At 32.9% G+C, this 27,348-nt stretch overlaps 1 protein-coding gene across 3 annotated transcripts; it reads left to right on the top strand.

The window, feature by feature from the left end:
- Positions 1-2,224: 2,224 nt before the first annotated feature.
- Positions 2,225-27,348, top strand: LOC123709421 (probable serine/threonine-protein kinase kinX). Of its 3 annotated transcripts, none has more exons than XM_045660748.1 (4): positions 2,225-2,367; positions 18,626-18,659; positions 22,816-25,895; positions 26,091-27,347. In XM_045660748.1, exons 2-4 carry the CDS (start codon positions 18,627-18,629, stop codon positions 26,197-26,199), a joined length of 3,222 nt encoding a protein of 1,073 aa, XP_045516704.1. In that variant the 5' UTR covers positions 2,225-2,367; position 18,626; the 3' UTR covers positions 26,200-27,347. The 3 variants fall into 3 exon arrangements, with proteins under 3 accessions (XP_045516704.1, XP_045516705.1, XP_045516703.1); XM_045660749.1 differs by lacking the exon at positions 2,225-2,367 and adding an exon at positions 2,488-2,700; XM_045660747.1 differs by lacking the exons at positions 2,225-2,367; positions 18,626-18,659 and adding exons at positions 21,554-21,747; positions 21,825-22,527 and having other exon boundaries at positions 26,091-27,348.

Here is a 27,348-nt window from a genome sequence, read left to right as displayed (position 1 = left end):
CATTTGTTCCAGTTAACCAAAAGAAAAACACATTAAATTGTATGTTAAAATAGAATATCGTTGTGAAATATAGTGTTACAAATTTAATGAAGTTCCTTGCAATTTGTGGGGAGCGTAAACTCAATATGAAAGATGAGATCCGATTATGCGCCGGCGTCTGAACGTGTTAATAAGTTCGTAAAATGTAAGATGTTTTTATCATGATAGTTCGGGTTAAGTTAGACCTTACTAAATCAATAGAAAAGTATCCTGCAGTTCTATTCGATAGACGTTTTTTTTAATATCTGAGAGCTTTAGATTAAATTAGAGATTTAATGCAAAAAAACGAAATACATAATTAATTTCTGTGCAAAAAATGCAAGGGTTATGGATACTAGACCAATTATAAATGATGAGGAATTTAATCTGGATGATACTACTGTATTTCTTGGAATCACCATGGATTCAAAATTTTAGTGGTCCCCTCATATTAACGGATTGGCGAAGAGAGTTAGTTCTGCAGCTTATGCGCTTAAAAAAAATCGCTGACTAACTGATGTCGATACAGCTCGACTTGTTTATTTTAGTTACTTTCGCAGCTTAATGACTTATGGCATATTATTGTGGGGTCATGCTGCTGATGTCAAAACTATTTTCATCCTGCAGAAGAGGGCTATTCGTGCAATCTATAATTTAAAATGTAGGGAATCTCTGAGAGGTTAATTCAAGGAAATTAATGTACTTACCTTTCCCTCGCAATATATTTATGAAAATATTATGTATGTATACAAAAATAGTGATAAGTTTACTAGAATAGAACATACGCACAATGTTAATACTCGGGACAACGCAGGCTGCAATTTCCCCGTACTAGACTTAGTAAATCTCTAAGTTAGTAATTCTTTTTTGGTAAAAGGAATACTCTTCTTTATTAAAATTCCAGAGACTCTTTTATCTCTGCCTTTTCATAAATTTAAGAAATGTATTAAAGAAAAGCTGTATAAAAAGGCTTACTACAAAGTTAGCGATTATCTTGTTGATAAAAGGGCCTGGGACTAGTGCTAGACAGGCTACATCTAATTAATTTGTTTTAAAATAAGTGGTGCTTGATGATTTGCTATTTTAAAAGAGTACCGAGTTTTTTACGCCGGCTTTTTCTCTCGGCCTACATACTCTGTCTTCGTAGGGATGTATGATTTAAATTTAATGACGTGGAATAAGTGATACTTGTATCTTATGTTCCATAATAAACATACTTTATTTTTTAATTTTTTATATATCTCTTTTAATAGTAGTAGATATATAGTTGTAGCTTTTTTAATAAAGCAGAACTAAATAGGTTTATATTATTTTTTATTGTCGAGGAAATATACTACTTTACAAGATTTTCACTAAACACATCCCATTTGCCAAGGCTCGGGAATAGCTAAATATTTTCCTTATGGAAAAACTGAAATTAATAGCGAGCGTGCTCCTGACACTTTACCCCTGCTTCACCATGGCTATATTTCTGCCGGTGACAAAGCTGACGTGCTACGATTTAACTATACGACATGCTTGGAAATTGAAATAGAAAATAATATAAGGAGTTTGGTACATTCAGGGTAAGCCGGGAATTTGATTGAGTAACGGTCAAAAAATTTCATAGGTATGAGTTACGATCATTGCTAGTAATGAGAAACATACCAATATTTTTACGTAATTTTTAGCTATTTTGAGCAAATAACTAACAGAATCTATGTGGTGGGTGGCTACTATATTTAACATTTTAAATACATAATTTAATAAATACATTTGTTGTATAGCTGTAATTAACGATTTTTATTAAAATCTATGCTTAGTATTATTGTCAAGTTTTTATAACTACATATTTATATAATACAAGGCTGAGATAGAAGTTAAATAACAAGAATTTATTTGTCTATTGTATATGTATATAACTCATAGAATGTGTGTAATAATGTTGTTTTTATCTGCTGTCGATCTTATTCAGTGTCAATTGCCAAAACTGCGTCAAAACAATTTAAAAGTTATGTGGCATGTATAAGCTCTTGCTCGTGTAGACTTAACCAAAATAATCTCACGCTATCATGCCATATAATGCTTTTAACATTGTATAAAAATGTAAGAATTTCCTGCGTTTATGGACAAATAAATTGAAAAACGTCACAAAAATCTCATATAACTCCAAAAATAATAACCCGAATGTTAGGGATCCTCGGATTCATTTAAAGTACGTCCGGCGCGAACGCAAGTCGCCTTTCGCTCAAACAATAAAATTATAATTCGTTTAAAAATAAACGTGGCGGCGTTAGCGTTTCAGAAGTTAGTTTAGTTTGGAGGGCTGGAAGCGTGCGGTGCGCGCAGGCAACAATACACAACTGCCAGGTTCGTACCTGTTCTCACCTCAATGTCATTATCACTTATACTAACTATTATACACAATCCCTCTGCGGTAGATAAAACAACAGTCAACGCGACACCCGCGATCTAACCGCTGTATACCGAACGGAAGCGTCGCCTCTAATTACTGCTAATCAGAAAAGTCATTTATATACCAAGTAAATATATTGTTCATTAATTAATTTTAATTTAGAAAAAGTTCTACTGCACTACCGTGAACTGAAGTTCTCCAAGTTATAAGTTAGTGAGGTGTCTGGAGAATTGCAAACTTGGAGTGTGAGTTACCCTGTTAGTAGAGTATGAAATCTAATAGTAAAGGTAAAGTAGATTATTCGTATTTTTTACTATTGATAGAATTTCTTATGGCACAGCGAATTATATGACGTCAAAACCTTTTTGCATATTTTCTAACATAACTCTGTCTCTTTTGGTAGCAACTGCGAGAAAGAGACGAAGTACCAGGGTAAAAAAATATACACTAAAATACTTAATAGTGTGAGTTTATAGTGAAGTTAAAATCATGCCTGCATAAACTTCAGTCAAATTATCTTATATTAACGCACGGCAAATTAATATAGCCATACTTAGGTAATAATTGAAAAAATAAGTGAAATCCAGTCCAGTATTTTGAGTAAGATACAAATATGTAAGAAAATGATACACTGAATTATGATTTCCATGATAGAAGTTCAATATGAAAATTAAATTCTCGTTTCAATTAGTAAAATCTTAAATTGAAAACTGTATACATTATTAATATTCAATGGTAAGCAAAAGCAAAAATGACTTGTGTAGAATAATAAACATACGGACAAATGAGACTCGTTATTGTAAACACAATTATCCACAATTAATAAATTTCACACAATGACGTAATAAAACAAATATACGTTGAGATATATTTTTATAAATGCGTGGGCGCAGACCGAAGATGTTTTGCAATTTTCTACGTCTTGTCGCAACATAAATGCAGTGGATTTAAATTTATTATTTTGAATGGCCTCGCTCTGATATCCGAGATTCTAGAGACAGTTTGTGTAAACTATAAATTCTTTAAAAATACACTCTGGATACATTTGAAAGACTTATTGCTATGACGCTGGAGTGGCGTTTGACGAACGTTTTTTGTAAAATGTATTCGAAATATCGTCACGCGGTTTCGTAGCGATTTATAGTCTAACGAGATAGTATGCTTTAAATTGGATTTTCGTCGAGGTTAAGATAGAAGAAAACTCTGTACCAAATTGAGTGCTTTTACCCAAAGAAAATTATAAAGATAATAAATTATATATGGAGTGGTTTAGGATTTTGTTATATATTACTTTAAAAAAATCGCGGTAACAGTTAGCTAAAAACGTTACAGCTAATTTTAATCTAATTGAATTTCAGAACCGAATCTCTAAGATTTTTTGATATATGTTGCTGAATTACAATTATAAATTATAGATACTATTATTAGGCTTAACATATGCATAAATCTATAATATATAAAACCTTATAAAGATAAATTGCTACAAAATTGTGCGTCCGCTATATAACTATATAATATAAGATAATTAAGGGATAATATTTTGCCTCTCATTTCATTTCTGACATAGAAAATAAGAACATTAACTGATAATACCAATATTAAAATAACTAAATTGGCGAGTTTCCGCAGACCGGTTGCCAAATTTAAATAAAACATTAGCTGGTTTGATTTACACGCCCTATGTTTACACACTAAAATATACAATTTAATTCTTCTTATTGTTTAACTTTTTAATTTTTCTTTATTCTCATTACTAGATACTTACCTCCATACGCTTAATGGTTCAAAGAATAAAAAAAAACCGGTGGCGCTACAGCCTATGTAGTTCCAGGCCTCAGATTTCTGTATGTTTCATGATCATTTGTAAGGCAAGTTGGTGATCAGCTGTGCCTGAAACACGACGTTGACTTTTCGTCTAAGGCAAGCCTCATGATGTTTTCTTTCACTGTTTGAGCGAATGATAAATGCGCACAGAGACAGAAAGTTAATTGGTGCACAGCCGGGAATCGAACCTACGACCTCAAGGATGAGAGTCGCACGCTGAAGCCACTATGCAACAATACTGTATGGTTTTACGAGGGATAAAAAATCATTCAAGTCCGCATCGATGAAAATGGTTTCCGCCGATTTTCCAATTGTAAAGCTTATAATAGGAATATTCGGATATGAGAGAAAAAAATTGTAGGAACACAATAATATAAGATAGTTATTGTTTCGAATCGCTGTTGTTGATTATGTATTATTTTACTATTGAGTTAGATATTTATTATTCTATGCGGAGTTTGCAGCTTTAATGTACCGTTATAGAAGGTCAGGATTATTTTTGTTTAACGACTATTATGTAGTTAATGACGCTATTAAAAGCGATTATAATCGGACGTTATGACTATGAGATTCATTATTCATTTTCAAAATACATCAATATTCGTATCACCATTTCCTAAACTTTTGTTTCCTCTGAACCTTTTATATTTACGGAATTTATATATGTGCAACTACTACTCGAAATGGTTAAAACTTTTGTTATTGAAATGATGTCAAGATGAATTACAACTTCAATTTTTATGTCGCGACACAAGAAAGTTAAGTTAAAAAGTCTTGCGACCCCGTCACTGTAAAATTATTATAATATGTACATAGCGCGCTATTGTTAACGCATCATTTGTACCTATATGTAATTTATATATATTATTTTTCAACAAACTACGACCCCCTATTAAAACAAACTCGAGCACCCTCAAGGTTCGCGACCTCCCGCTTGAGAAACGATGATTATGATCATATCTATTGATATGAATCATAAACCACAACGGGTTTCTAATCTATTTTTTATGATTATTGTATTATTCTTTAATAAATATTTAACAAAAAGAAAACGTCTATTTATAAACAATTTCAGGTCATTTAGACACACTTGGAGATCGGCCGTTAGACCCTTATCAATATACATATTCACTAATAATAATTTATCGCGTTTCTTCTCTAGTACTTTTTTTCTTTACATTATTTTGTATGCTTTATTACCGACGTTTCTTTGCATACATTTGTTTCAAACTATTACTAAGTAATATAAAATTAAATATATAAGGATTATATTTTTGTATTAGTTAGATTTATATGCTCACAAGTCCTGAAACGCGTTTATATAATTTTCTAACTATAAACAGTACATGTATTGACAAATTATTCCAACCACATATCAAAATTATAGTGGAATATTCAAACCATTTGCATATTTGTTCCCGTGCCAAGAGCTAAGAGTTTAATATACTATTTTATATGTCAATTATTAACAGACGTTTATATTAAAATGTTTACAGGCACTTGGAAGATTATTAAGACCTATTGTCTTGGGAATTACTATATTTTTAAATCAAATCTTGGACCTTGGGACTGTAAAACAAATGCTAGGTGGTGGTGGATGACATTTGTTTATTTTCGATGTTATATAAAAAAAATATTTCCATATAAAAAAGAAGAGTTTTCAGTATTCTCCTTCGGGTAAATGTCTAGTTCATCTTTCTCTCTCAACTCATATGTGTTTGAAGTCTATTTACTTTACCCTGAGTGAGCACATCGTCAAAATCTGTTGACACTTGGCGAGACAAGACGAGACTTAGCGCTGATTATTACTGTACTCTTATTATCACCTTTGATTGCGTAAAACTTATTACTTAGGTATCTTATATAATATAGAATACGTAAACAATTCTGATTCTCAATGAAACACGTAACAATGACGTATGACTTCATCCACACGTCAGCCAGGTGTGGATGAAGAACAAAATTTCAGATGAGAATCACACTTGCAAGGTATAAACGGGCACTTTAATTGTAGTTAATTGATGAGCCGTATAATACAAATAGGCAGTTATGAAAATATTCTTAATACCTGCATCAAACAGATAAAAACTCTACGTTTAAAACTCAAGTAATAAAAAAATAGGTCTTACTGCTCTATTTTTAGTCAAATAATCATTTACCTCTTGTCATCATGGCGTAAGTTAATTATAACATAAACATACGAAAGATTACTTTAGTTAAAAGAATGCCATTTGCAAGAAACAAGTTACGATTTTAGTCTTGCTTTTTTCACAAACTTTTAGTCCTGGGCCTCAGATTCAGCGTATCTGTTTCGAGGTTCTTCTCTGTGAACTGTGCCTGACACACATCGTCGAATTTTGGGTTTCCGCAAGATGTTTTTCTTCATCGTACGAATGAATCACATATAGACAGAATGGCTATTGGTTCAGCACCGGGGATCAATCCTATGACATAGGCTACGAAATCACTGATGAAGAAAGTAGGCTTGCTCTTACAATTATTATAAAGGCAATAGATAATTATCAATTTTATTCAAGGAAAATTTACAACATTTTTGGATTTAAAATATACAAGTTGTCCATTTGTTTTGAAATTTTGTGTTTTTTACGTGTCCATTAGTAATAAATAAAATCTTCTTTAAAGTTTTCTCTAAACAATCTCTCTTCTTTTATACAACTTAATTCATAACGAATTATTAAAGTTTAGGTTTACCTATCATATTTTTAAAACATCTCATCTCTATACACATAAAAGGCTTTTTACAACGTTGACTGTTGATTTAAAAAAATATAAATCTACCAACATTTAGCTGTCATTTCACGACATCGCAATAGGCAATGCATCTCGCGGTGAAATAAAAAATTCATGGAATATGCAGATATTGAAAAAACATTCGCACGATATTTAAATATGGAATTGGAAATAAAAAAATTGTATTTTACTTTAATATATTAGGTCCTTACATATGAAATTGGCGTATTTGGTACTGGCCACTTTAATCACGATGTTCTCCTCTTTGGTAAGGAATTCCAAATTCAAATTTGTACAGTTATTTACTCATGTATTTGTGCTTCGATGACCGTCATTCATTTGTTTTTTTCTGTTTGCGTCACTCATTTTACAAAATGGAAAACTTAAAGTATCGCATCATTTACGAGTACGAGTTCCGCCGTGGCACTAGTGCTGCGACGAAACGACTCGAAGGGTGAATGATGTGTGTGGTCATGTTGCAAAAGAAAACACAGTTCGTTTTTGGTTCCAACGTTTTTCTTCTGGAAATTTCGACCTGCAGAACAAGCCCCATGGACGGCCTCAGACCCAAGTTGATAATAAAGTATTGAAGGCTATTGTGGAAGGGGATCCATCGCAAACCACGTTCGAGTTAGCTGTAGGCTGCGGTTGTTAGTGATAAAACTGTTTTAATTCACTTGAAGCAAATTGGGAAGATTAAAAATCTTGAAAGGTACCTCACGAATTGACTGAAGCAAACCGGCAAACGCGCGTCGACTGCTGTGTTACATTACTGAACCGGCACAATAATGAAGGTATTTTAAACCGAATCATTACCTGTGATGAAAAATGGATTCTTTACGATAATCGGAAGCGCTCAGCGCAATGGTTGGATCTTGGCCAGCCATCCAAATCCTGCCCCAAACGAAAATTAACCCCAAAAAGTTACTTGTAAGCGTTTGGTGGACTAGTGCCGGTATTGTTCCTTGCAGTTTTCTCAAATCTGGCCAGACTATTACGGCTGATGTCTATTGTCAGCAATTGCAAACCATGATGGAAAAGCTAGCGGCTAAACAACCTAGGCTGGTCAATCGCTCCACGCCATTGCTACTTCACGACAACGCTAGACCACACACTGCACAACAGACGGCTACCAAATTAGAAGAGCTTCAATTGGAATGTCTAAGACATCCTCCGTACTCCCCGGACCTTGCTCCAACAGATTACCATATTTTTCGAAATTTGGACGACTGCAAGGGAAAAAATTTAACTCTGATGGGGCAGTCCAAATCGCCTTCACAGATTTTATTGATTCCTGTCCGACTGGTTTTTTTGTAGTAAAGGGATCAATAAACTATCTATGAGATGGCAAAAGTGCATAGAAAACAATGGTTGATACTTTGATTAATTAAATATATTATATTTAAAAATATTCGACTTTTTGTTCCTCCCATACAAAACGCCAATTTCATATGTAAGGACCTAATATTAATGATAAAACTCTTTAGTAAAGACGTGATTTTTATAACAGTTAATTAATCTTACAAGTTTACAAGTTGTCTGCCCACAAAAAGTGACAGATTTAAATTTTCATTTCAAAATAAAATATTATACAATTTTAGTAGAAGTACGGTTAAGTATAGTCAAAATACAAACATTACGAACGCAAACAATATGTAAAATGCGTTTTGGTTAGGTTCTTATCTAGTAATGTTTTACTGTTAAGCAAAACAATCTTATCTATTCTTTACATGGACGTTGTATAGGACGTCATAAGGAAGTTTATTAATGTCCCTGACATGCATCTGGGAAAGACTAGTGCCAATTACTACACCTATACGTAATTATATTCGTTTAACGTTATTACGTTGTATATGTGACATCACATGTAGCTATACAAAGCCAAATATCTGCTATCAGTCTTGTTTATGATAAAAAATAAATTCAGAACTGCCAATCCTCAAATGGCTTATGTCATAGTGACAATCGACTTTCTGAGTATGAAAGGATAAAAAAGTTGATGTATTCTCTAATTTATTTATAAATGATTACAGCCTTGTAGATTGGACCCTGAGATTTGTGTGTGTGTTGCGGGATAATTTTTCACGGAGCCGGTTTCCTCACGATGTTTTGCTTCATTGTACGAGTGAGTGAGTCATACATAAGCGGAAAGTCCATTGGTGGACAGCCGAATCTACGACCCCACGGATGAGAGCTGCACGTTAAAGACACTACAGATACCGGCAAACTTTTTGAGCATTAAACAAGGGAGTGGGGGAAAGTTTGCGCGTCGTATACAGCGGGACACCAACGTCAACTGATTTACCAATCACGCGATCAACACACTCTACCGCCGCCCCCCCTCCTAGTGATTCTTAAAAAATCACTTCTGCGCAGGCAAGGACATTTGTTCAAGATGTTTGCCGGTATCTGTAATGCCGGATAAAATTTAAAAATAATAATATCACAAGTCACAGTTAAGGGACTAGCGCGAAACGCATGCTACTAAGTAATTAAGAAATACATATTAGGATTTTACTATTTTACTGCATGATAATATATACAGACAGTATAAATTCACAAGCATAGAATTTTAAAAATACTATAAATTTACTAAATACTTTAGTTTAATCTATGATAATAATTTAGCGAGTTTAGTAAATGTTACAATGTGCTACTTTCCCAATTTCTTATCATGACATGTTTTAATTACTTTAATCCGTTGATATTTACAAACTTACATGCTATATGCATCTTATGTATACATTGTGCTCCAGTTAACTGAGACATTCAGATAATGTTAAAACAGGTAAATATTGAAAAAAGTTTGTGTATAAGTGTGTGTAATTATAGTGAAGATTTATACCTAGTCTAGCCATAATTACGGAAACAAAGTAAGCATTTTTTTCTATTGCAAATAAAATTTATTACTTTTACGATGTATTACTTATTATTTAAAGTGTTCTGAATGGGCAATGCAGTCCTTTATACGTTAAGGCCAAATATCAATAGAAGCACGCACTCTTTCCATATAAAAATTCTTCACTGCCAATCGTACGGATTGTGTTACGGACTCCAAATTATCATGTCGTTTAGATCAAACCATACTCTCAAAAACCATAAATCATAAGCCAGTCCTCAGCTCTGATGAAGTTCGAAACGTTCGTTTCCAACCAAGACTGCGTAGACTGAGCTTTATGTCCCGGCGCCGAGACTTGCTGGAAGGACCATTCTTGCTTATTGAACATGGTGTTGGACAGCATTTCTTCGAATTATTTCCCTTACTGCTTTGACCATCTTTTTTGAACGAACACTATCACAAGCAGAGGAGGTCTCGTTGTACCTATTAATAGCCCGGTACACAAACATTTTACTAATACCAAGCATATGGAGCGTTTTAAAAATTGCATTTGGCTCCATACCTACCTTGTGTAATGCAATCACAGCGATTCGGTTCGCTTTACACTCCATTTTAATATCGCAAAATATTGTTGAATGTTTTGGAGCCAAAATGAGAGAGAGAACCCAATGAACAATGATACAAAATACAATTAATTAAAATCCCAAACACTTCATATATACAACACAATGTCTTAAAACAAAATAAAAAAGACGAAGAATGTAAATGTCCAATCTTACTGCTGAAAGCTTTTTCTTCGAGACATAAATAATCTAAATACAATACAACACTTAAAACTACATAATTTAGTTAAACTTTACAATGCGTTATTTGCTTTTTTATTTGTTAAATAATATTACAATTCTTAACTTTTCTAGGAGTAGGTACAAACCACTACAAAAAAGCATCGGAACAGTTTTTACAGGTCTTGTATGTTAAAAGTATATGTATATTAAAAGGCTAATTACGAACACCGGTGTGTTCGTCTATTGGCCAGGGGCTTTCGTAACATACAATTTTAACACAGGACGAATGAAGGACGGGGATATTAATACTTAGTCATTATAACAATTGGGACTTGAGATAACATTACTTTTCAAGAAACGTGACCCACTAACTTTAAATTTGTATGAAAATGGTCACGTGACAAGGCGTGCGCTAATATCATTCCCATACAAAATCGTTTAGCGTTAGTGGGTCACGTCTGTCGAAAAGTGATTTTGTCTCAAGGCCCAGGTCACATATATCTTTTATTTAAGATTTTAATGCAAATATTATTGTTATCCTACTATAACATCGCTTCATTTTATATCTTTAAAGCTTTACAAAAAGTACCGTGAAACTGAAACGTCAGATTAAAAAACACATTAAAAACTCTTGTATTTGCAATTTTTACAATGCAAGATAATCTTTCTACCTGGAGGGCACAAAGTAAATTCAATTTACCGCTGCACTGCGGAGTATAAGCTAATGCATCACTGCAATATTAATATAGGAGATTTCATTTTGTGAACGCTACTCTTGGTACGAACGCAAATACGGTACTATAACGTGAAAACAATTTTGTGATATTTTTAAAGTAAAAATGAGCAGACGAGACATAAACACTTCACTCGCCAGAATACTTGCGTGTTGAACGCCTTTAAGATGTGGTGGTACGCAATTTTCTTCTGATGGTTGGTGTATCGGTCCTCGGCATATAGTGCCAGACATTGTGGAGAATAGATATATTCGTATTCCAATTAAGAAACCGTGTTCAAAGTATTTTTCTATATAGGTTTTATGATACTACTATATTAAGGTTTATATATAAACGTTGTCAATATATTTACAAAGGAAATTAACAAACTTTTTCTACGTTTAACGGCAATGTTTTTTTCTTTTATTGTTAAAACGTACATAGTGTAAAAAGGTCCTTAGATGTCTGGCTACTTGCCATGCTGACGTCTCATCCGGGAAGGTGGGACAGGTAATGGTGATTGCCAAGTGTTAATGAACTTAGACAAACGTTTTACTCAGTCGGAGATGAACTTGGACGTTTCAGGAATTCTAAAGGCGGAATCGGGCTTTATTTTGATGGTATTTGAAAGTTGGATGACAATTAGAATTCAACCGAAATGTATACATATTTTTGTTCGGGCATAAGAAGTATTTATGCCAGTAAATTAATATAGTATAAGGGCTACGTGTATTGCACTTGGGAATATAAATAATTATTTTTAGATATTTATAAAGCTTATTTTAAAGCGGTTTTATATGATAGTAGCATTTATTTCAGGTAAAGTGTTTTGGTAAACCGTATTTTTTCAAGTGCCAACTTGTGTGGTTCTAGTGTATGGTTAGGTTTTGTTAGGAAACTGTATCCCTGAGGCGAATGAAAATTTGAGCTCCATATTTATGTGCCACTTTGCCAATAAACAAATGTGATATAATATACTTGGGTTGGTTCAAGAGCCGTAAAACTATTATTAGATCTTTTAAACCAGCGGCAGAGCAGTGTTGGTCTAGTGGCTTCTGCGTGCGACTCTCATCCCTGAGGTCGTACGTTTGATCCCTAGCTGTGTATCAATAGACTTCATTCTATGTGCGCAATATGAACGGTGAAGTAAAACATCGTAAAAACAGCTTGCCTAAGTCAACGGCGTGTCTCAGGCACAGGGGGTTCATCACCTATTTACCTATTAGATTGACAAATAATCATGAAACAGATGCAGAAACCTGAGGCCCAGACGTAAAAATGTTGTAGCGCCACTGATTTTGATTATTTAAAAATATAATAAAGTAAAAAGTACATTCCAGAGTGCGTGTTGCAGCGCACTTTCATAGAAAAATACGATGATAAAACCTCTTTGTGATTGTCTAAGTTTTAAAATAAAACTAGTGGAAAATAGGAAAGTTACGAGGTTATAAATTTTGTTAAAACCATTTATCCACTATCTTCCTCACTATATCTTACTGACGCATTTTCCTAACATATTTAATTTAGATATAATAACCTAGATTTTGTGTGCATCTGGGTATGATTATAATAATAAATTTAAAACTGAATAAAAAGGAAGATTTTTTTAGTGACGTTATTTGTAACGAAACTATATACCATCACTAATAAATTACACTTGATTTCTAACCTATGATGTATCAGTAATAAAATTGTATTGTGGTTTATGTTTTCATGTGTTTGCATTTTAAAATTTATGTATTAAGTTTCGTAGGTAGTAATCAAGTTTGTTGTATATTTTAGTTAATAAGATGTATTGCAATGGCAAATATCTTTCATTAAATAAATTACCAACTATACCGATTTATAATTTTATAAAATAAAATTCATAAATATAACACAGCAAGCATACAAATTGCTCCTAGATTATTCATAATATTTAAAAAATATAAACATTTTTATAAAATAAAGCACGATTAATAGACAACGTAAAAAGAAGAATAAAATTGTTGTTCGTATCTTTTGTCGCATTTTATAAGCTCTCATTAAGCTTGGAGATGGCGAAAAAAGCCGAGCTCGTAAAAAACACAGACGCGATATTCGCCCGTATTTTTGCAGCCATAAATATCAAAATAGAACGATCGTATAATGTACAGATGTTGTATTGATTGCGTTTAATGCATGCCATGTAGAATCTTGGAGTCGTGTCAAATGAGTAAATCCTCGGGATTGTGAAAGACTATGTCTGAAAATTGCTTTAGGTATGCAGAGAGAGAATGAGCTATGCCATTGTAGAGCTAACCTACATTGAGACAAAATAATATACCAAAGTTTGCGAAATTACGTGACAATATAGGAGTATATTTTGTGCTGCTGAAATTCTCTAACATTAAACACATCAGTTCATATAACATTCTTAATACATTATTAATACTACGGTATTATTTGACAATAACGAAGTTTGCATTTTATTCTGATTTTTAGTTAAAATAAAGATGGAGCATTAACATAAATAAGCAAATTCTAGAAAGATCTAAATTGTAAAAATACATTTCGTTAGATGATTTTTATAGTATTAAGAATATCCGGTGTTACACTTATACGTGTAAGAATTAACTTGGTCGAGCTTCTCTAAGTTATCGGAACCTTTGCCTACTACATGTCCAAAGAAGGTCAGACGATATTTCCATATTCGCAATACTTTTGTCACAGCTCCTTTCACTACTCAATAAAGATCCGAGATTGTTTAATTCGCCTTCTACTTTTAGGTCTTTGAGCTCGTCAGTGCGTAAATTTTGCCTGATCTGTCAACGATATACTTACGTTATTACTTCAATTGCTTAGTACGTATGGAAACAATTTAGCCGCTCAATATTAAATAACTCCACTCTACCATACTTTACTATAAAAAAATATATTCACAAAAAGTGTCTCCAGTTTATTTCAGCTCAGCACACGGGAATTCCGTCACCCATATAAAATTTAACCAATATCTAATTACCGCCCGCTTGGGGCGTTCTACAGTTAAAACTGAAAGTATATCGATGTATGGATCACTAGACTTATGCGTCAATCTAAAATAAAGTGTGATATTAAAATTTAAAAGCAAAAAGTATACTTAATCAACCTGATAATATTTATTTATCTACATTATAAAATCGTCTCAGTCAATGTCTCTCATTGCCTACAATTGCTGATAAGAATTTGAAATTAATTTGGTCCTTCAAGAAAAGACTGTACTAATTCTTATAAGGTCGGCAACGCACTTGCGAGCCCTCTGACATTGAGAGCGTGTGTTGGTATCACTTTAAATAAGGTGATCCTCCTGCCCCCTGTTCTATAAATAAATATATATAAATTAATGCTCATATCTAAAATATAAATCAATGTTAGAGATATATTATAATGTTTGAAAAATTTATATAGTGTTAGTATTCGAATGATTAACTAACTAAAAATGTTAACCGATTCTGCGAGTGAAATTCCCTAGACTATTTTATAGTCATCGCTAAATTAAGGCGATAGCGGGCAAAGCCGTCTAAAGCAAAATTACAATTGTAAATAAATAATTAAGATTTATTTCATATCAAAACTATAAAAGCTTTATCAATTAATGCATCCTGCACTCTCTTAAAATACTATTCTTCAAGGTCCAAAGACGACTAATATACTTAAAATAAATGTAATAGAAAATATTTGTCACATGCTGTGTCTATAGCTGATATTAATGGGGCTTCACAAAATTCAAAGTGTAATATAAACATTTCTTAAAAACCCTCCGAACAGCAGAAAAATAATTTCATTTAGCCCCTCAAAATGAAGTTATTTTTAGCTGTAATCATATCGCAAAGCTATCGTTAAAGTAAACAGGAAATCGCTAAAAAAGCTCAGGCAGGCTGTAGTTATTTTTACGTTTATATGTACTGTTTATAAACATCAGTTTTTAACGAGAATTTATGTTAAGGAAAGATTATTAAATTTTACTAACTTCCAACTAACTAAATGCTGAATGTCTGAAAATTTTAAACTTTGTGTATATCTAATATGTTAATTAAATAAATCAGTGGCGCTACAACATTTTTACCTCAGATTTCTGTATCTGTTTCATGATCATTTGTCAATCTTTACGCTGTTGACTTTTTGGGTCTAAGGCCATCTGGTTTTCTGACGGTGTTTTTCTTTACTGTTCGACCGAATGTTAAATGCGCACATAGAAAGTCTACTAGTACAGCCGGGGTATCGAACCTACGACTTTGATGCCGACGCTGGACCACTAATCCAACACTGCTCTATATTTAATATGTAATAATCCTTTAATTTGTACCACGTGCATGGAAGTTTATGAGTTATGAAGTGCGGCCACAATTTGTTTCCCTTCACACATATATTCGTACATTACAGTTACATATATCTCTCGTACATTAAAGTTTAAATAAATTGTTGAGTAATATATGATTAAGAGAGGCAGTAAGAAGAGAAACAAGGAGTATAAGTCTTATTCTTGAATTCTATCTAGTTTCTTTCTATGTGTGCCTTTAACACTTGCTCGTAAGATGGAGGAAAACATCGTGAGAAAGCCAGCCTTCGAGTCTAAGACAACTATGAAAAAACAAATGATTACAAAACAGATATTTGGGTCCCAGACCCAATTGTTTGTAACGTCGCTAGTTTTATAAGGAAAAAAATCAATCTTGATAATTTATAAACAATAAATTTAACATTCAATTATTTCTCATGAATTCGTTAAATCGCCCCCGAAGTAAATATATGTGGAAGAGAGAATTGAATCCTTTATATGTAGACGTTATGTTTCAATCATTTTGGAATATTGATAGTGAGAACTCAAGTACGTTATACCAGTAAATTATATTCAACCAGCTAAAGCTTGACCTACTAGGGTTGTCAGGTGCCATTTATAGAAAATATACTTTAGCAACTATATTTTTGATTACATATAAATATTTGTTGCCCGCGTGTCGCAACGCTTCTCTTTCATTCGGGTAATTATAATATAATCTTTGTGGTTCGCATCAAAACTGCACGGATATTAATTTGTCAAAAACTGCTAAATCGATATTGATGAGTCTTCTTCCTTAAGTTTACCAACAAAAGGACCATCTCGGTACAAATTTCGGAGAAATTTGTGGATAAACATACAAACACATAATGTTAGTAAAAGGATTAAAAATTGTACGACAATGGGATTAAAATATTGAAAGGATAGTTTACACATACAACTTAAGTATTTTTTATAATAATACATTGGAAAATTTAATTTTTCATTCACAAATGAGAGCGTATCAACCCTACCTGTAACCTATCGTTATAGACACTATCACCGCCCAAAATCTCAAAAGTTATCTTCGAAACAGAATTTGCCTTTCATAGTATGGGATTTTTACGTAAGCTAAAGCATTATTTTGTTAAACATACTATACTATTTCCTTGTTTCTATCCGCCCATATTTTATCAACAGTATCTTTACTGTCCTATTTGACTATAAAACGCACATTACTTGAATAATCGGTTATACAAAAGCAATGTTGGCCTAGTGCTTCCAGCGTGCGACTCTCATCTCTGAGCTGAGGTCGTAGGTTCGACATCCGGCTCTTATATCCGGCGGACAAATATACTTTTTTTCTATATATGCATTCAACGAAAATATCGTATAAAAACCGGCTTGCCTTAGACCCAAAAATTCGACGGCTTGTCGTAGGCACAGGAGGCTGATCACCTACTTGCCTTTAAGATTGAAAAATGATATTGACATAGATACGAAAATCTGAGACCTAAAAATATTGTAGCGCCACTGACTTATTTTATTTTTATTTGTTTTTACAAAAACATTTTTATCCTATAAGGTATTTATTTAGTTATCTTACGGACATAAGATAAGCTTTTCCAAAAAACTTGAAACCTATTCTACCAATATTAGTATGACAAGGATCATGGAAATATAATAATTTGTATTATTTAAAGTACACAAATTATTTCTGCTATTTATAATATTCTATAGAGAAAAGCTTATGCCCTCACCGGTATTTAGAGTCGCAATTCTTTGATGTATCCAGAGTTAGTTTTTTACGAACATTTGCCAATTAGAACAGCATTGAATACGAATCGTTCGTTCTACAAAATGTGCACTAGAAAGCGGGCGATTCCATCTATATTTAGATCGCAAAAAATAGTTTATTATGACACAATCATGAATCTTTCCATTCGTCTGTTCATGAACGTTAGAAGATAAAGCCGGGCTAATGGGCAGATTTAGTTGGATTCATGCCTAATGCTCTCTTGACAAGTTCGATTTTTTAACTACGTCACCAAAGAGGGATTATGCTTTTCGGACTTTTACGGATTTGTTTACAAAGAATTTCTTTTACGAAATCGATTAGATTTCGGACTTTAGTTCTATATATTGCTTGTTACATGAAATATGGATATAAGGTTTTCCTTTGAATAAATTTAATAAATATTATTTGATTTTTTTTATCGAAAATCATTCATGGCCTTTGGACGGCATTTGCCACTATGTGGTAAAGCTGGTTTGCTTTATAAAAAAATCTAAACTTACGATCGATAAAATTTTATATACCATTAAAGATCGAGATATAACAAAATATATATTTAAATAAAACTAATTCAAATATTCAATTGATCTAAAGTAATTATCACATAAAGATTATCTTTGAAAATGCAGGGAGAGTATATATAATCTTGTTTGAAGTCTTACATTTCAATTAAATTTCCCTATAAAATTATAAAGATTATGTTAATGGTTGCATGTTTTTCTAACTATATTCAAAAGGTTTACGAATGCAAAAATCCTATCGACTTCAGGAATATGCACTTATTGATAAAAAATAATTCACTCGATTGGACTCTTTTAACCAAAGTACTGTTTACCTCTCTATCAAATTGTGTTTACGCTGAGATGAAAGAGTATGATAAGTTAAAACGGCGATTAGTTTAGTGTTCGTAAGTATATGTATTTAAGCTTATAAGCGTAAAAAACTTGTTTGAAATGTTAATTGCGCAACAATGAAATCATTTACTACATAGAAAATTCAAGTTATAATATAATTATGCTATGTTCTTTTAATTGAGAATTTCAAATAGAATATTTGAAAGCGAGTAATATCTAAATACAAACGAGGTCTTTGTAATGGCTGCCGGACGAAGTTTGTTTCACTTCTTTTTTAAAAGTATTTTTATTACATAGAGGATTGATATACAACGGTTTGACGCGAACTATCATTTATTTTAATAGGGGTATGGAATGTTGTAACTTCAATATAATATTAAATTGTGTCTTTTTCAGAATGGCGACAGAAACAGTGACAGTAAATATAGAAGTAAGTAGCTTCTTTGTATATTAATAACTAAAATTCTCGGAATGCATTTACCAAATTGTAATAAATAATAGATATATATATATATATATTTAAAAAACTATACTTCTGTAGATGTTATTTTATATCTATAATTTTCGGGCCGTTCAAGTATTACGTAAGCAGATTTACTGCAATTTATAACTGCCCTCTCACCTTCCTTTTGTCAGCAAAAGTAACAAAAGCTCTCCAAAATAATAGTACATAAAACCACGAAATTGCATTTCGTTTTCAAGGATAGACAATGTGTGGATACTATGTGTATAACGTAAGTAATTACAGTTGACATAATCACCAAATAAGAAAATCAAAGAACCCCCTCCCCCTTACGTAATACTTGAACGGCCCCTATAGACATATGTATTATATTTTCGTTGGAAATATTAGTTTTAATTTATAGAAGTATCATAATGTACACATGGCAATAAGAAAATTAGATATTAAAAAGTATAAAACTTTTTCATCATATTCTGATACATTTGTCATTTTAAGAAATTCCTGTTACCAACAAATGGAGCAAAGGATCAGTGTTACTGATACTGGCAGCAAGATTTCTGTAGCTATATACGTACTAACCTAAATAATATGTTTAAACTATTTCTAAACCTTTTTCCTTTACATAATGTGGCTAAGTGAAAAATTTCCGCATACCTCGGTAACGATAGAAAATCTGTCAGTCTGTTGCAACACTCGTCACTACAGCTTGCCAACTGATTTCCGGTTTAAATTGTCAGCTGCTTTGAAACTTCCTCCTAAATATAGATCGACAACTAGAATATTTTAAAAATATATATTTTTCTTCTATTGTTTGTTTGATGGACGAAGTGTGTTATACTTAGACGTAACGGCTCCAAATGCGCATGGGCATTGCCAAATTTAATGTAACATATTATTATATTGTTCTTAATAAAGTTGGTTTAAAAGCGTAGTAATCTTTTTCACATCTTGTTTTATATAAGTACAATTTTTTGCTATAAAATCAGCCATCGGTTTATAGTAATAACATTTTCGTTTCGCAATAATTTTATGTTTTTAAGTTACTATCCTCGTTCCTTCACTCTTCTCTGTGTTAAAAATATCGCTTCAAAACTATTTGCTCTGCCGTGTAATTGTGCCAAAGCTTTGTGAAAGTTCGCTGACTGATAGACGTCTTTTTCAATGTCACTATCACGTGAAAATTAATGATCATGTAATTGACAATACGATATATTGCGAACGATTTCAGGGTGCGGTCTTAGTTACATTGATTTCAAAAAAGTAACTGAAAGCTTTTACACAAACTATTGATTACAATTGATAACAGGTAAATATGAAAGATTTAACCAACAGAATAAGATTTACCAAGACATAGACACGTATTCGTCTCCCTACATATTTATAAATTAGTCAGATTTTTATTATCCTCACGTAAAGTCAATTTGACAGATGGAGATATTTTTTTAATAAGTAGTAAGTTGTTTGCAGTATACTATAAAATTAAAGTTGTCGTATACAAAATGATACAACACATTTGATTAAAATTATTATTTTTTGGTTTAAAGCCAAAATGAACGCATAATAAACGGACTAACACCCGCTGTCGACACTAAATCTTATTCTTTAGCTGCTTTTAAACAAAGAATGTGGAATAACTGAAAGGGCTTCCGCTGACTCGCTATGTTTAAAATATTATTTACGTAGCGTAGCTAAGAAAAAACTAAACTATATTAATAAACATTTTCTCGTTACTGAAGTGATGCTTATTTATTTATATCGCCGTCGTCACATATGAATGGGAAGAAATGTTCATATGCAGCTTTTTTATGGAATTTGATTTGATTATATAACTTATGTTACAACTACTATACTACTACTATATACTATATACTATACTATGATACAACTAATATAGCGGTCATACAATTTTTATAGTACGATTTGTCTTTAGCATCAATATAGACTACAGTTTACTCGATTACCTCGTCATCTGCGTTAAAACTATACGAATTTGAATAAATATTATTTGTGCTAACTTTCAAATTCATTAGGTAGGTCAGCAACCGAGACAACAGATGCCAGGTTACCACAATTTTGTTTGAAATAATTTATCAAAGATAATTTATTCCTAGTCGACATAAACATTATCATATATGATAATCGTCATCATAACTATGAAACATACAGTATTTACAATTTCCTTAACCTACATAGCAATAATAATACTTAAAAATTCATAATAAACCATTTTTATTTAGATCTAAAGAATGTTAATTATTAATGTAAATGTAACAATGTCCTTAAGTATTTCAGAATTATTTTAAAGCTTTAGCGAGAATTGTTTTCAATACCTTAATATTTCATATCTGCGTCGGACTTTTATTAACGTTTTCTCAAGATAGAAGTTTCTTATGAAAACGCAAATGCACTTAAAACATTTAAAGTTTTAACTGCAGTATAAACGATGAACATCATTAAATGCATTACATTTTGTTTGTTGAATTATTTTTGTATTTCGTTTTTGTATAAGGTCTGTTAATGGTGTTTAACATATCAAATGAACAAGTGCTTTTCTTGCATATGTCAAAAATTTACTTACACTACTGTTTTGCATATGAAATATTGCATATTTTCGTATATATTATATAAGTAAAAAGGAAAAAAATGCATCGCCTTATACTATTATTCTAAATATAATCGTGCAAAGGGAATAATTTAAGATTTTGAAAGTACCAGCTACAAATCGAATAACCTGGCGGAAATGAAACCATAATTGTTGTGACGATTCACATTATACAAATCGTAGACGTGGCACCCGATAATATTGGGGTCGTGACGAAAATACATGGCGGTTGCGGGCAGACGGCAGTAGGAGGCAAGCGGCGCACGCGCCGAACGCGCGTAGGTTCTCGGCGTTCAAATGTAGCGGCTAATTTACTATCCCTTCTATAATTAACCGCTGCGACTAGTAATCTGAATGTTCCGTAGTGATACGTAAGGAGTGATGTGAAAATTTCAGTGAGAGTTGTAGAAACCTCCATAGTTCCGATCAGGAAGTAAAGTACACATCTCTTGTGTGAGTATTCCAGTTTAACGTTGTCAGTTTGCCAAAAAAACTTTTCATGTAAACATTAATAAATGATAATATTTCAGTAATATGAATCCTCCGTCAGCATTGGCCGGGGCCATGAGTAGAGAACGGAAACCCTTTACGTATACTCCAGGAGGGATAGACCTCTCTGAGATTAAATCGGAACGTATGGCCCAACGTCTTATGAGGAATGCAATGAACCAAGGTGTTTCTGCAACGCCAGCCCCTCCGGTTCAATCCCCTCTACCTATATCTGCACCACTCGTCATGCCTAATTATAATTGTTTGCCAGTTCAAGTATTCCCAACATTTACTTTGCCGGCGAATCCTAAGTCGCTTCTTAGAACAAGAAGTAATCCAGACCCGAACGAAAGATTACTTAACAAAATTGATAATTCTTCAAATTTTCATTCAAAAAACGAGACTGTATATTGTAACGTAACGAGCAAGAATATATTACCGATAAAATATGATGATCCAATTACCAATAATTTATCCTTTAATTCTTCGTTCGACTATGACAGTGGTGGATATTCAGTTCCTATACTTCAGATAAAAGACGAAAATACTTTGATGGAAAGTACTTTAAAACAAGACTTTAACAGAACCAAATTCGAAGAGGAGCAGTCAAATGCTTATAACAAAATAAGGCCTGTATATTTTAATGTCCCTCATGAAAAAACAAGTACTGACAATAAAAATAGTCATGAACAGGTTACGCTAAATATTCCAAGAGAAGAATGTGATCAAATCAGTAATAAAAAGGTGGATTTGAAATTACTTTTTAGTTACTATGTTTATGTCTTTATGTCTGTGTATATTGTATGGTACACATATTTAATCTACAATATAAAAGAAATGTAGAAAACATACTAATAAACTATAGTGAGTTAGTAACTTATATCTATCTCTTATTTATTAATCTTACTTATATTTAAGCATGTATATATTACGTACTACATATATGAGAGGGATTACTTCATATTTTAAAAATATAATTTTCATATCTGCTGTAAATACTATTAAATTTTGTAAAACTATTTTATTTTTCAGGAAGAAGACAAAATTAAATCAAACGGAGAAAACACAAAGAACGAAGATACAAATGCGGCTATTACTTTAAAACTACCAACAAAAAAGTCTGAAGCGAAAACAGAAAAAAAAGTTGAAATAGTAAAAAATACTTTACCAGATGGATCAGTTGAGGAAGTTAAAACTACTACAACTACAACCACTATCGATGGAAGAACAGAAATCACAACTGAAACTGAAACTACAACATTTCCAAAAGACTGCGGCGATGACGTTGAATATGTAGTTGAAGTTGAAGACGACGAAGAAGTGGAAGAAGAAGAAGAGGAAGAAGAAGAATTAAGTGAAAAAGAAGTGGTTTCTAAAACGGAATCGACAAATGAAATAGTTTCTAAAACTATTGACAGCAATGACACATCAGAACTAAATGGCAAGAAGAAGAGTGAAGAAGTTAAAGAAAATCAATCTCTTAACAATGGTGGTCAATTAATTACAGAACACGAAAGCCATGAATCTAGCACTACTAAAAATATTGTGATAATACAATCTTCTGAAACACAAGATTCTGATGTAGAAGACGAAGAAAATCATGATGACGTGAATAAATCAGACGATATTGATAAAGAAGAAGTTGTTGTATTCAAAGTAACCACAAATAGTGATAATACTCTTGATAAAACTACCGCACAGGGCAGTGAGATTGAACGTGAAACTGATTTCATCAACGATGATAAACCAGTAGATTCTGTGCCAAATGGCCAACAGGAAGTAGAAGAAAACGAAGAAGAATATGAAGAAATAGAGGAAGAAGAAGAAGCTGCAGACAATTCTGAAGAGGTTATAAATAAAGAAGAAACGTGTCAACATGAACTTAATCAAAACGACGAAGAAGTAGAAGAAGAATATGAAGAAGCAGAGGAATCCGAAGATAAGGAGCAAATCGCATGTATAAGAAGCGATGAAATAAAATCAACTGCATCTAAACAAGATGAAGAACCACTTAATGTCAATCAAGAAATAAATACAGACACTAATGAAAGTGATGTAAAAACAATACCAGTTCAAGTGTTAACTGAAAAGAAAGACGAATCCGAAAAGGAACAAAAAGAAAACCCTGAGAGTCAGCCCTTGCCAGCTTCAATAAATATTCCTATAATAGAACCTGCTGTACCATTGGATAAAGTTGAAGAAGTTGAAATAAAACCCATTGGACCTGCAAATGAAATTATCACAAAGACCCATACGGAAATAACAACCACAACAACCGGTAAGCCAGTTGGTAGTCACAGCACTCAGACTGAATATAATGTGGTACAAAATATAGTCACAGTTAACCGAACAATAAAAACATTGGACCATGCTTACGAAGAAATTCCTGATAATATTCCAACAATTAAAACCTTTGTGCCTCCTTCCTTAGAAGGCAACTTCCTAACATCGCAGCCGGCATTTAAGCCTAGCCAAGCTGGATTTACACCTGAACCACAAATTGAAAGACGACACAGTTTGTTACTGGAAAGGTTAAGTGTGGAAAGACAAATGCCTCCGGAAATTTATCAAAATAATTCCCAGAATAGTAATCAAACTTGGGAAGAAACCAAATACTCAGAAGAACCTCAGTGTGAGATACTTACTGTTAGTAATGTCAAACCGAGTATGATAAGTAAAAATCAACAATGGTATCAAAGAAATGAGATGGAAAATCGCTCTAGCACATTACAATCTACTGATTCTTTAAATAAGAACCAAACGCAACCTCAATTTAAACCTCAAGTACATTCATTTTACCAACCAAAGTCTCAGCCTCAACCTCCAACTCAGACTATTTATCAGCCACAACTTCGAGTACAGCTTTCGCCTCAACCAATATACAAACTATCAAATCCAGTGCAAAATATATCACAACCCTCATATAATTCACAGCAACAATCAAAACCAACTTATCAATCGCAACCACCATCTCAACGACTACATCAATCGCAGCCCCCAGAACTATCAAGTGTGCAGCCTATTTATCATCCACAACCTCAACCACAATATCAGCAAAGTTATATCGATAATACATCTGAAGAAACATACAAAAGTAGCACAAATAAATATGAACACAGCGCCTACCCGTCCTTCACTTCAAAACCGGTATGGGCCGCAAAGAGCTTGGATTCTCAGCCATTATCAAGTACGCTTTCAAATCAAAGCTACCTTCAGAAAGATTCCACAGAATCTTTTGAGCAGTCATATAAACAACAATTGTCATCGTCGTATGTTCCTCCACCTTGGGAACAAGACCCTAACTACGTAGTTAACAATACAACTTCAAGCTTTTACCAACCAGCGCCGCCTAAAACAGCCCTAACAACTAACACAGATTGGATACCGGCAAAACCTTTACCAAAATTCTCTAAGACAACTCCAACATCATACATACCACCTGCCCCGAACCAATCATTTGTTAAACCTGTTAGTACTTCTGAAACTCCAAGACAGCAAGGTCGCAAAACCTACTATAGCGAATATGAGCGACGTTATATTTCTGTACCAGAAGCAACATACATACCGAATGAAACAAAAATGCAACCGCAACCGGACCCTTCACCTCAGTACTATTATGACAATAATGAACCAGCAGAAGTCGTAGAACCCCAATGGCGTAAAGAGTTGAGAGAATTTAAAGAACAATCATATAAAACAACGATACAAACAGAGCAAACAACTGTTCGCCCGCCCTGGGAAGACGATCCTAAATACGCAACTCCTACTCAACACTTCACACCCACTCCAACGTGGACTCAAACTTTAAAACCAAGATCGTATCGTGAAAGAAGTTTCGAACCCGAATACATTGGTTCTCAGGAATGGCCAAAAACAAACACTTTAGGCCGTGGGCGGCCTCAGAGTTCGTACGTAAAGAATACCAATGACAGAGTGCCTGACAGGACGAGAGGAGTGTCTGTTGATAGATACAATCCTAATAATTACCAGTCACCTATGACGAGCGAGCATCCGCCACCAGCCAGTCATATTTTGGACCCGATTGTCCAAGGAAAGACTTATCACAACCCGAGCGTGCCCGCTTATCATTCAAGAGCTTCAGTTGAACCAAGGTAAACCATAAAATAACTACTTGCTAAAATACGAAACCAAGCTTATTGAAAACGAATATATTAATATACCATTAAGATGTAATGGGAGTCGTTGCGACCTATAAAACCTTTTAAAGTCAGATTTGACGAAACCGAACCTTGTGAATAATCTTGACACAGAAAAAATACCTGAGATTTGACTTATTGCTTTTTCAGAGAGCAGCCAGTAACTTATCAACAACCTCGTCATAGAGAATCGCGCGCAGCTCCCGTCCAATCCAGGTCATTCAAATACTTACAATGGATCACAGGCACTGACGACTGAATAACCAAATATGGTTTTTCTGAAGTTGTAATTTTAATGACGATTTATAAGTTAATATTTGTTATTTTCTTATGAGACCCTGTTCGAGAAGATCTGATTGTTTCTTTTTTTAAGAGCATTGTAACTTCAGAGAAAACATTGAAAGGTATAATTCCCGGCACGTAAGTTAGCGAGAGTAGAAAGATGCCCAGGTGTCTTCCTTCTTCATCTTGCCAAGTTACATGCCGAAATTGAAATAGTTTCTAAGTACGATTACTCGATACGAATTAGGTAAAGTTTATTTAATTTTGTATAACTAGTTCTTTGAGGATTTATTAATATTTCATTACTAAGCATGTTAAACGTTAAAAAAAAGAAGTATTAACATTACAAATTAATTTCAAATATACGACATGTTTCATAAGTTTAACCTCCACTAACTTAAACACGCATATGTTCCTGTAAGTAACAGTTACCCATACACTGAAGTTTATAATATTAATCTAGTCTTTTTTCATCAACATATAAGTAGTTATAAAACATACAAAACTGGTTACGTTGTTTAACTGGTCTAGTCTTCATTTAACTCTCTTTTCTTTTCTAAAAGTAATTTGAGTTGACTATCAATGCCCTCTAAAAATGCAACATTACACATCTTGCTTCAGTAAAATGTGAACAATGTTTAGTCTTACAAAAATTGGTAGTTAACAAAAATCTATATCGCTAACTATATAATCTAATCAATCAATCTTAAATCACTCGTTTACAAATTAAACAGTAAATATTGGATCTTAGTTACAATGTTATTTTAACGGCTGTAAAAGCCGATACATTGATGCATTTTATAAAGTAGATTTCCAGTAAGATGAAATTTACCCCTTAAAGAGTAAAATAAGGAAAATGGATGAATTATTTTTTGTGTCTACCACAATATCTTCTTTGAAATATGCATATAATAAATTAATCTTTTTTTAAACCTTTAAGCCTTTTACGGGTGAGACCGCAAGTCCATTGATTACCGGTTAGTAATCATATATGTATCAGATTTTTAGTTACATATATTTACTAACCGAATACTTGCCTATTTGTATGTTTTTCACATAATTTATACATATTTAGGTGGTAATATAACTTATACACTCATTATTAACTTATTACTTATATACATTG

This window comes from Pieris brassicae, chromosome 5 (assembly GCF_905147105.1).
Source record: "Pieris brassicae chromosome 5, ilPieBrab1.1, whole genome shotgun sequence".
Taxonomy (NCBI): Eukaryota; Metazoa; Arthropoda; class Insecta; order Lepidoptera; family Pieridae; genus Pieris; species Pieris brassicae.
Note: the sequence above shows the minus strand (reverse complement) of the source record. Positions and strands in the feature narration are given on the sequence as shown.